Raw genomic sequence first — 12775 nt, forward strand, 5'->3', positions numbered from 1 at the left:
AATTTAATCTTTTTTTTTTTTTTTTGAGACAGAGTCTCTGTCACCCAGGCTGGAGTGCAGTGGTGCGATCTCGGCTCACTACAAGCTCCGCCTCCCGGGTTCACGCCATCCTCCTGCCTCAGCCTCTCCGAGTAGCTGGGACTACAGGTTCCTGCCACCATGCCCGGCTAATTTTTTCTATTTTTAGTAGAGACAGGGTTTCACCGTGGTCTCGATCTCCTGACCTCGTGATCCGCCCGCCTCGGCCTCCCAAAGTGCTAGGATTACAAGTGTGAGCCACCGTGCCAGGCCACATTAATTTAATCTTAACAATATTTCCATTTTATTGATGAGGAAGTGAAATTAAGAACAATTTGCCCAGAATCACACAGTTTATAAACAGTAGAATCTTAATCTCTATATTATGCTATCTCTTTAAACTTGATAACGGCATTTTTACTTTATTCCCTTTTTAATGGCATTCTCATCAAATGACAATTAAAAATTGCAGAACAAATCCAACATCTTGGGTGCACCAAAATCTCACAAATCACCACTAAAAAACTTACTCATGTAACCAAATACCACCTGTTTCCCTAAAAACCTATGGAAATAAAAAAAATTAAAATAAAAAAGTAGTAAGAAAAAACCCCCAACAAATCCAACATCTTCAATGCAATACGGAAACTAACAAAACCAGATTACAATCAATAAAGTACACTACCAAATAGTTATTAGTACCATATATTCAGTGATGATAGAAATGTTATCTATGGTAGCTACTAGCCACATGTGGTTACTGAGCATTGAAATGTGCCTGGTGTGACTGATAAACTGAATTTATAATTTAATTTTAATTAATTTAAATTTAAAGAGCCACATGTGACTAGTGGCTACCGTATTAGATAGTGTAGTCTGGTGTACTCTAGAGTGAGATAAGTATGCTGATAGCCAACACATGTGGCTATGACTGTGGGCATAATATAGGTTTTCTCTAAAGTTAATCACCCTGAAAGGCCTCATCCTTTGATTAAAGTAATAAGCTATAATACATTTGCAGATGGGCTGCAGTAGAAGTGGGGAAAGGTCCCTATCTGTTGTCTCTAATGTAAGCCTTCTGGTTGAAGGGAAATATGGACAGAACAACTAGGTAGAAAATCGTCAAGGAAACAGAACACTTGAACAAACTATAAAACAAGTAGACCTAACAGCCTATGGAACACCCTGCCTGGCAACAGCAGAATATAGTACAATTGGCCCTATGTATTGGTGGGTTCCAAATCCATGGATTCAACCAATCATGGGTGAAAAATTAAAATAAAAACACAACAAAATAACAATATAACAATAAACAATAATACAAATAAAAAACACAGTATAACAACTATTTACATAGCACAAACGTGGTATTTGTATTATAAGTAATATAGAGATAACTTAAAGTATATGGGAGGATGTGTGTAGGTTATATGCAAATATTGAGCCAGTCTGTATAAGGAATTTGAGCATCCACAAATTTTGGTACCCATGGGACATCCTGGAACCAATCCTCCCTGACAGATACTGGAGGACTACTGTTATATTCTTTTCAGTTGCACATGGATCATTCTCCAGGAAAGACTATATGCTAGGTTATACAACACACCTCAATAAACTTAAAGGAAAAAGATAATACAAACTGTTTTCCAACTACAATGGAATGAAATAGGTATCAGTAACAAAAAAATTTTGGAAATTTGCAAATACATAAAAAACATGGTCTGAAAAAACCAATGAATTAAAGAATGAATCAAAAGGAATTTAGAAAATAAATTTGAGATAAATGAAAATTACAACATAACATATGTCATGGGACACAGCTAAAGTAGTTGTTTCTAGAAATTTATAGCTATAAAGACCTATATTAACAAAGAAGAAATATTTGAAATCAAAACCTAACCTTCCGCCTTAAGACACACACACGTGAAATAGCAAACTAAATCTAAAGCAAACAGAAGAAAATAAAGAGAGGAAATTAATGAAATAGAGAACAGAATAATAGCAAAAAGAATGAAACCAAAATTGGTTCTTTGAAAAACAAAACAAAACAAAACAAAAACAAAATTGATAAATTGATAAACCTTTTTAACCTGACTGACCAAAAAAAAAAAAAGAAGACTCAAACTAGTAGATTCAGAAATGAAAGAGGGGCCATCACTACCAACAGAAATAAAAAGACTATTAAAGGAATACTATTAGCAAATGTATGCCAATAAATTACATAACTTAAATGAACAACTTCCAATAAAAACAGAAAGTACTGAACGTGACGCAAGAAGAAACAGAAAATAAGAACAGACCTACGACAAGTGAAGAAACTGAATTAGTAATTGAATACTACCCACAAGGAAAAACCCATCCCCAGATGGCTTCCTTAGTGAAGTCTACCAAATGTTTAAAGAAGAAATAATACCAATTCTTCATATATTATTCCAAAAAATAAAAGAGGAGAGAATAGAATACTTCCCAACTCATCCTATGGAACAATATTAACCTACCACCAAAACCAGACAAAGACATCATACCAGTATCTCTTATAAATATGGACACAAAAATCCCCAATAAAATTGCAGCAAACTGATTCCAGGAACATATAAAATGAATTATACACCATGACCAAATGGGATCCAAGGAATGCAATGTTAACATCTAAAATCAATTAATGTAATACATTATATCAATAAAAACAACAACAAAAAAAGTCACAACCATCTCAACGAAGAAAAAACAATTGAGAAAATCCAATAGTCTAAAAACTCTCAATGAAGCAGAAACAGAAGCAAATTTCCTCAACATGATAAAGAGCGTCTGTAAAACCCCTACAACTGACATCATACTTCCTGGTAAAAGACTGGAGGCCTTCCCCCTAAATTCAGGAATACAGACAAAGATGTCTGCTCTTGCCACTTCTCTTACTGGAGGTACTTAGCCAGGGCAATTACGCAAAAAAAGACTGGAAAGGAAAAAGTAAAATTTTCTCTATTCACAGATGACATGATCTTATATATAGAAAATCCCAAAGACCACTAAAAAACTATTAGAATAACGAGTTCAGCAAGGCTGCAGGATACACTATCATTACACAAAAGTCAATTATATTTCTATACATTTGGAATGAACAATACACTAATAAAATAAAGAATTCCATTTATGATAGCACCAAAGAATAAAATACTTTGAAATAAGCTTAACAAAAGAAGTGCAAAACTCATATTCTGAAAACTATACTTCACACCCACTAGGATGGCTATAATCAAAAAGTCAAATAAGTCATGACAAGGATATGAAGAAATTCTAACTCTCAGACACTGCTGATGTGAATTTAAATGGTGCAGCCACTTTGGAAAATAGTCTGGCAGTTCCTCGATCAGTTACTACAGAGTCTTCATATAACCCAGCAATTCCACTCTTGGATATACTGTACTCAAGAGCAATGAAAACACATATCCATGTAAAAACTTGTATGCGAACATTCATAGCAGAATTTGTAATTGTCAAAAGATGGAAACAACCCAAATGTTGACCAAATGATAAATACAATATGGTGTATCTATACAATGAAATGGTACTGCATAAAAAGAAATAAAGTGCTGATACATGCTACAACATGGACAAACCGGGAAAATATTGTTAAGTGAAAGAAATCAGGCATAAAAAAGTACAAAAATTATGACTTTACTTAAATGAAATGCCCAGATTAGGCAAATAAGTACATTAGTAGTTGCTTAGGGCTGGGGGTCAGGGATATAATAAGCTTTTAAAGGGCACAAAGTTTCTCTTTTTTTTTCGAGACGGAGTTTTGCTCTTTCGCCCAGGCTGGAGTGAAGTGGTGCCATCTCGGCTCACTGCATCCTCCGACCCCCCAGGTTCAAGCGATTCTCCTGCCTCAGCCTCCCGAGTAGCTGGGATTATAGGCGCCTGGCACCACGCCCAGCTAAGTTTTGTATTTTTAGTAGAGACAGGGTTTCACCATGTTAGCCAGGCTGGTCTCGAACTCCTGACCTCAGGTAATCCACCTGCCTTGGCCTCCCAAAGTGCTGGGATTACAGGCATGAGCCATGGTGCCCGGCACAAAGTTTCTTTAAAATGTGAGCTTCGGCAGGGTTCGGTGGCTCACGACTGTAATCCCAGCACTTTTGGAGGCTGAGGCAGGTGGATCACTTTAGCTTAGGAGTTCGAGACCAGCCTGGGCAACATGGTGAAACCCTGTCTCTACAAAAAAAATACAAAATTAGCCAGGTGTGGTGGTGCGCACCTGTAGTCCCAGCAACTGAAGGTGGAGACGGGAGGATTGCTTGAGCTTGGGAGGCGGAGGCTGCAGTGAGCCAAGTTGTGCCACAGCATTCCAGCCTGGGTGACAAGGTGAGACCCTGTCTCAAAAAACAAAACGAAACAAACTACCTTAAATTTTAAAACTGTGGTGATGATTGCACATATTTGTGAATATGCTAAAAGCTACTGAATCTTACAGTTTTAAATCAACTGAATGGACATACAACAATAGAAAATAAAACAAAATAGCTATCATTTAAAATAGCATAAAATACCAAATGTTTAAAAATAAAACACATGTAAGATGTTATAGAGAAAATTATAAAATTGAAATACATTAGAGATAACTGACATGGGAGAAATACAATGTTAATAGATTAGAAAACTCAATAAAGAAGACAATTTTCCACAAATTAATATATAGATTCCATCAATCTCAATCAAAATTCTGATAGATTTGTTGGCAGATCTTGATAAGCTGATTCTAAAATTTCTATGAACAGCAAAGGACCAAAAACAAAAAATTATTTTTAAAAAGATGAAGGATCAGTTATACAGGTATTAGTATTTTTTCTCTCTCATACAAAGTCAGGTATTAGTATTTTTAATGAAGTTACAATAATTAAGGCAAGATGCTCATGGCAAAAGGATAGGCAAAGAGATGAATAGAGAGTCCAGTAAGAGATCTCTGCAGCACCTGCAGCCAACTGATATATTACAGAGGTGGTACTGCAGTATACATCAGTGGGGAAAATGGATTCTCCAATAAACTGTACTGAGACAACTGGGTTGGCATATGTAAACTAAAATAAATTGGGACTTTAAAAGAATCCTATCACACACCAAAGTCATTTCCAGGTAGATAAAACAAAAATGGGAAAACATACCCATAAAGTTTTAAAAAAACACAGAAAAATATCTTCATGTCCTAGGAAAAGTATTCTTATGAAAGACACATGTAGTAGTACTTAAAAAGACATATCTGACATTAAGAACCCCTGTTCATCAAAAAACATTTGACAAAAATGAGAATACGAACACACAAACTCAGAGAAGACACTCGCAACACAAATGACCCAAGAGCCAATATCCAATATGTAAAAGAATTCCTACAAATCAATAATGAAATAAAAATTAGCTTAATTAGAAAAAGTAGATGAAAGATGTGACCAGGAATTTCAGAAAAGTGGAAAACTAATGGCCAATACACCTATCAAAAAAGAACCTAACTTACTTAGCATTTGAGGAAAAGCAAAATACAAAAGCAATTAAATGCTGTACCTACTAGTGTAGCAAAAACACTGAAAAAGTCTGACAGCACTAAGTTTGGTGAGGATACAAAAATCCTCAACTTCATTAATTAGGGAAAAACAAGTTAAAACCACAATGAAATAACATATCACACTCATTAGACTGGCAGAAACAAAACTCAAACAAAAAGCATAGTATGTGTTGGCAAGAATATAGAGTGATTATGTAATCTAATGCAAACCACTTTGGAAAACCATTTGATGTTGTCTTTAAGTTGAACATTCCTGTTGTAAATACATATTCTATGGAAAAATTCTTGCACATATGCAATGAGACACTTTTATGAATATTTAAAATAGCAATGTTTGGAATAAGAAGAAGACTGGAAAGTGTCCAAATATCCTCAGTAGGATAGTGTACAGTGTGTCTACACAATGGAATACTCTATCCATTCATCCATGAAAATGAACAAACTACAGTTACACATATCAATAGGGAAGAATCACACAAACCTAATACTGAGCAAAATACCTGCAGTATGATTCTAGATCTATAAAATGTAGAACAGGTAAAACACAACTATTTTACTTGGAGATTCACTACTTTTTTTTTTTTTTTTTGCGACAAGGTCTCCCTCTGTCACCTAGGCTGGGCACAGTGGTGTGATCCTGGCTCACTGCAACCTCCACCTCCTGGGTTCAAGTGATTCTCCTTCTTCAGCCACCTGTGTAGCTGGGATTACAGGCACACAACACCACACCTGGCTAATTTTTGTATTTTTACTAGAGACGGGGTTTTGCCATGTTGGTCAGGCTGGCCTCAAGTAATCCGCCCACTTCCGCCTCCCAAAGTGCTGGGATTACAGGTGTGAACCATTGTGCCCAGCCAGTAAATAATACTGAGAAATTTTAAGACCAGCACAAATGCTAATCAATACAATCATATGTGTATCTTACCAGCTCTCTTAGGAAATCCTGTTGAGAGGAATCTCAAAGATGTCATAAGGCGTCCATTATCTACTTTTGAACCAAGAAATTTTACTGTTACTACAGCATATGGAAGACATTGCCTAGGTTTATCTACAGGCTTTGAAAGGACACTGTATTCATAGAAGTACACCTGAAAGATGAAGAAGAAAACAGGTTCATGCTGATTAATTTTGGCAATCAGACTTGAATAAGCTCATATTTAAAAAAAATCAATATAATTGCATATTATTTATCTACTTCCATATAAACTTCTCCAGCTGCCTTGTTTAACCCTAATGTTTTTGAAGATGTACAGAATTCCTTTTTCTCCCCCACAATTTTTTTTTGATAGGCTACTAATGTCTGCAGAGAAAGGCACAATTTGTTTTTAAATAAAAAATATTTTTTCATTAAAAGCTAAATGTTTTGCATACAGTCTCAACTACTGTATTTTATTTGGTAGAAAAAATTAGGAAAATAACAATAGGTAATGTGTTTTACATGTGAGTGCATGGATATACTTTCATTGAGAAGATTTATCTTCATTTAATCATACTATGATTATATATAATCCACATATAATTTAATATTCTGTATAAAATTAAAGGTCCACAGAATAAGTGAAATATGACAGATTACTGTTTCATCCAATGACTAATACATAAGCCTTTTCTTTTTCCTACTTTTGCAAAGTATAGAAGATCAAAATCTTATTTCAAAATAGTCTTGTTTTTTAAAATTAATATTATTTATGATTGATAAATCTTAACTATATATATTTGTGGGGCACAATGTGGTGTTTTGATATATTTATACAATGAGGAGTAATTAAATCAAGGTAATTAACATGTCCATCACCTCACCCATCACTTTTTATGGTGAGACATTGGAAATTTACTCTCAGCAATTCTGAAATAATGCATTATTATTAAGCATGGTCACCCTGCTGTGCAGCCTTGTTTAAAAGAGAAGTTGGTATATTTTGAAAGTTAGTAATTAATCTATATAATATCTAAATAAAAGAAGCCACTGTACTTTGAACAGAGTTAAATGTAAATTTTCAAACTTCTTCACTAATATTCCATACAACAAATATTAAAATAGCTTTCGCTGTTTGCTTAAGATATTATATTGAACGAATTAAGAGATTTTCATTTAACATTTTGGGAATTTAAGTCTTAAAACGTACAATGTGAAACAGGTACTTTTCAAGAAATCAAATGAACCATTAACATACTGCTGAACTGTAGGCTTGCAGTTCAATGGTATCTTTCAATGAAGGTGCATTTCTTGACATATGGCAATCAAAGTTAGGAGAAGGATCCAAAGAAACTTTATTTTTATCCACAGAAGGTTGGATTTTCTTCACTTTTCCAAAGAGAACCTAAAAAAAAAAAGCCAAAAAAAAAAGTACGTAAAAATATACCAAAACATTTCTAAACTGTCACATTTCAAACATAAAAGGCTAACATTGTTTTGTTTTTCTGAGACAGGGTCTCACTCTGTTCAGTCCAGGCTGGAGTTGCAGCCTAGACCTCTCAGGCTTAAGCGATCCTCCCACCTCAGCCCTGCTGAGTAGCTGGGACCACAGGTACGCACCACTATGCCCAGCTAATTTTTGTAGGGATCAGGTTTCACCATGTTGCCTAGGCTGGTCTTGAACTCCCGGGTCAAGCAATTCTCCTGCCTTGGCCTCCCAAAGCACTGGGATTATAGGCATAAGCCACCGTGCCAGGCCCTGATTTTTTTTTTTTAAGAAGTAGAAATATGAATGGAAAGATAATCCATTTTCTAGATGAATGGGATGACTCAGCATGGCAATTATGTCAATTCTCCCCCAAATTAAACTCTTAGATTAGAGTAATTCCAATTAAAATTTCAGAGAATCTACTTTTTTTTTTTTTTTTTTGAGATAGTCTCACTCTGTCACCCAGGCTGGAGTGTAGTGGCGTGATCTTGGTTCACTGCAGCCTCTGCCTCTTGGGTTCCACGATTCTCCTGCCTCAGTCTCCTGAATGGCTGAGATTACATGCCCAGCTAATTTTTGTATTTTTAGTAGAGATGGGATTTTGCCATGTTGGCCAGGCTGGGCTCGAACTCCTGACCTCAGGTGATCTGCCCACCTCGGCTTCCGAAAAGCGTTGGGATTACAGGCGTGAGCCACCGCGCCCAGCCAAGAATTTACTTTTAAAAATGGGGTTTAATTTTAAAATGTACTTGGAAGACAAACAAGAATAGCTCAGAATTTTTTTTTAAAGTCTGGGTTAGCAATTGACAATGATGGAACAGGACAAGTGACTTGCAATTCCAGATATAAAAACATTTTTAAAAAGGATGGTACTACCACAAGAAAAAGCAGAGAAAAGACCAAAATGAACAAAAAACAGAATGAAAGAAAAAGCCCGGAGTAAGCTCCAACATGTATTAAAAATACTAAAAATACAGTATATTATATTAAAGATACCGTTTGAAATAAAGAAGTGATTATTCAATTAATGATGTGGGACAATAGAAAAAATTAAATTCTTTTCTTAACATGTTAAATATTTAAGTATTAAAAACACAATGAAAATACTGTAGAAAGAAACATAGGCCAATATTTATTTAATCTCAAAGTGACAACTGTTTTCTAAGAATATGTGCCAATAAAATGAAACAAAAACATATAAACTTGACAACATAATATTCTAAAATTTCTGCCCATAAACAACAAATGATTTAAAAACTAAAACATGAACATAAATGACAGTATTTTATTACCATTATTTTAAATAGATTAATACGTTCATTCAACAATCAAAACAATACTAAGAATAAAGTGGTATCCTGAATTGGATCCTGGAACACAAACAAACATAAGTAGAAAAATTAGCAAAAGCCAAATAAAGTCTGTAATTTAGTTAATGGTTGACAATGTTAGTTTCTTAGTTTTGACAATCATGCTATATTTATGTAAAATGTTAACATCAGAAGAAGCTGGGTGCGTTATATATAAGCGCTCTCTTTACTATCTTTGTGACTTTTCTATAAATCTAACATTATTCTAAGCTAAAAAGTTTACTAAAAAATTAAAGACGTGAAATGATAAAACATTATACAGAGAGAAGCCTAGCTCTTAAAATATGCTTCAGTCAACAGATAATGCTCACCAGTCAATGCAGAAAAGGGGAAAAAAATCCCCCAAACTGTCAAGGAATATAAATAAGTAATTCACTAAATACTGTCAGTAAATATATTCAACAGAAACTTTAAACTCAGGAATAATCATAATGAAGAAAAAATTAAACCACACATTAGACTGCAGAAGTTTTTTTAAAAGTTCAGTGTAATATATAGGTTTACTGAGGTTGTGAGATAACAGGCATTCTTACACACTGTGGATGGAAATGTCAATTAGTGCAACCTTTCTCAGGACAGTTGAGCATTACACAATCAAAAGATATAAAAATGTACATACTTTTGATTTCTAATTTGACACCTAGGAATAAACCAATTAATTCTTAGCAAAGAATCATTCGTGTGTGTAAAATGTACCTAAAAGGACAATCTATGTAGTATTTAGGAGTGTAAAAACAAAACAAACTAAAAACCAAATAACTTATATCCTAACATCACAGAATTTGTTGGGCAAATATGGCAGGTCTACAGTGTAATACTATGCAGCTGCTCAAAAGGATATTACAAAATAATATTTAAGGGCTTAGAAAATGTTTATTTTATAATCAGTGAAAAAAGCAAGTAATATACAAAGCAACAACATACTTTAATTACAATTATACCTGCATGTCTATACACATGAATAGATGACTAATACACATACACAAAAAACCCTGTGGTTACTGCTGGGCTTTTTGGACTTTTTACTACATTCCAAATTTTCTAAAATCCTTATCTATTACTTTTTAATATAAAAGTAAATTATGCTTAATTTGATATTTGAGGTCAAAAAAATTGTAAGGAGTTATGCCACATGAACCATTGATTTTCTGTAGATATACACACAATCCCAAGCTGTTTTCATGCAAATCAGGATACCTACTGTGATTTTAATAGTCCTGGCAAAGCTTAACCACAGTAAATCTTTTTTTTTCTTTTCTTCCCCCCTTAGATTTCTCTTTATGCTTATTTCTCCGAGAAAAACGACCAGAATAAATCTTAACCAATTTATCTGTGGATGCCTGCGATTCTGCTATGAGACTTATTTTTAAGATTTTGAATAGCTTTTAGAATTTCAGAAAAGTTGTAAAAATAGTTCAGAGGTCAATTGGGAAGGTGGGGGAGTAGGAGGTACCAGAAATCTGTCTCCCTACTTAGACAATAACTGCACTGGCAAAATCTGTCTGGTGTAACTATTTTGGAACTCTAGAACCTACTGAAGGCTTGTAACTTTCAGGGGAACGCTTGAATAGCATACAGGTTGAGTATCCCTTATCCAAAATGCTTAAAACCAGAATGTTTCAGATTTTGAATTTTTTCGAATTTCAGAATATTTGTATTATACTTACCAGTTGATCATCCCTAATAAGGAAATCTGAAACCCTAAATGCTCCAATTAGTATTTCCTTTGAGTGTAATGTTGGCACTCAGAAAATCTCAAATTTTGGAGTATTTCAGATTTCAAATTTTTGGATTAGGGATGCTCAACCTGTATTATGGTTAATTTCAGTCAATTTCAGTTCTTAGCACAGTGGCAGTCACCCTTGGTGCCCCATGACAGGCAGCTGTACAGTGTTCCTGGAGCAGCTTGTACATGTGTTCCTGGCCACAATTTTTGTGGGTCAGAGTGGGCAATAATAAACATATGGTATATGTATTCTCATCACTGAGTGCTGCTTCTATTAATAACAGAGGGGCAACCAGAAGTGGCAGGCATTGCTGCATCAATACCATTGTTGCAAGCCCCTCCTTGCCTGGCTGAAATGACACCCAGGGGATTAAAGAGCCAGTGCCTTTTTTCCCTTCTTCATTTTTTTCTTTTCCCCTATTTTGGAGCCAGACATAAAAAAAATACTACACTCAAAAGCAACTACAGATACAGGAGAAATCAGAAAATCAGCACACAGAGGGAAAGGTGCAGGCTCAGAAAAGGCTGAGAAGTTTATACTGCAGGTTGATCCTTGGCACAGAGACAGCCTACAACAATCAAAAAACAGAAACACAAAACCACAACCAAACCCTGGGAGGAGATGATTTCCAGAGTTACCACATTATTAGATGAAATGTCCAGTCTTCAACAAAAAATATCACCAGGCATGTAAAGAAGCAGAAAATTACAGCCCATTCAAAGGAAAAACAAAACAAAACAAAACAGAAATTGTCCCTGAAAAAGACCTGATGGCTGATCTACTAGACAAAGACTTTAAAACATCTGTCTTAAAGATGCTAAAAGAGCTAAGTATGTGGAGATAGTAAAAAACAATGTATAAACAAAATGGAAATATCAATAAAGAGAAAACTTAAAAACCAAAAAGAAATCCACTAGCTGAAAAGTACAGTAACTAAAACGAAAAGCTCTAGAAGGGTTCAAAAGCAGATATGAGCAGGCAAAGGAGAGAATAAGTGATCTTAAAGATTGGAAAATGAAAATTATTGAGGCTGAGGAACAGAGAGAAAAAAGACTAAAAAAAAGAGTGAACAGAGCCTAAGGCACCTGTGGGGCACCATCAAGCATAAGAACATATATGCTGTGGGAGTCTGAAAAGGAGAGAGAGAAAAAGGGCAGAGAGAACATTTGAAGAAATGAAGGCTGAAAACTTCCCAAATCTGATGAAAGACATATATATATAAATCTAAAAAATAGGTAAGAGGATCGCTAGAGCCTGGGAGTTTGAAGCTATGTCCTCAGGGAAAAAAAAGAAAAAAAAAAAAAAGAAAAGAAAAAGTTTTTACTGTAAGCCAGCAAACTATCCTTCAGAAATGAAGAAGAAATAGGAGGGGTAATTTCCCAGACCAGGAAAAAAAAAAAAAAAAAAAAGGCTGAAAGAATTTATTGTTACCAGACCTGTCCTACAAGAGATATTAAAGGGAGTTGTTCAAAACCAAAAGGATGCTAACATGATACTGTAACCATGGTGTATAAACCATCTTTTTTAAGAAGACAAAATGAAATAACTTAAATAACCACAATTTTTAAGAGACAAGCAATATACATAATACAAATTGTGATTATCAAAAATTCAAAATGTGGGAAGAAAAGGAAATTGGTGTGTATAGGTTTTTTTCTTTGCAATTAAAGTTAAACTGTATCAGTTTTAAATAACTTGTTA

At 34.6% G+C, this 12775-nt stretch overlaps 1 protein-coding gene across 3 annotated transcripts in view; it reads right to left on the minus strand.

The window, feature by feature from the left end:
- Positions 1-12775, minus strand: part of TEX15 (testis expressed 15, meiosis and synapsis associated) — an 84537-nt gene that overhangs the window by 20570 nt on the left and 51192 nt on the right. For all 3 annotated transcript variants that reach the window (XM_054497926.2, XM_063668603.1, XM_054497927.2), the window contains 2 exons: positions 7747-7893; positions 6498-6660 (listed from right to left, as the gene is read on the minus strand). In XM_054497926.2, coding sequence (XP_054353901.2) covers positions 6498-6660; positions 7747-7893 — 310 coding nt within the window. The remainder of the gene's footprint in view (positions 1-6497; positions 6661-7746; positions 7894-12775) is intronic.

This window comes from Pongo pygmaeus, chromosome 7 (assembly GCF_028885625.2).
Source record: "Pongo pygmaeus isolate AG05252 chromosome 7, NHGRI_mPonPyg2-v2.0_pri, whole genome shotgun sequence".
In the NCBI taxonomy this organism is placed as follows: Eukaryota; Metazoa; Chordata; class Mammalia; order Primates; family Hominidae; genus Pongo; species Pongo pygmaeus.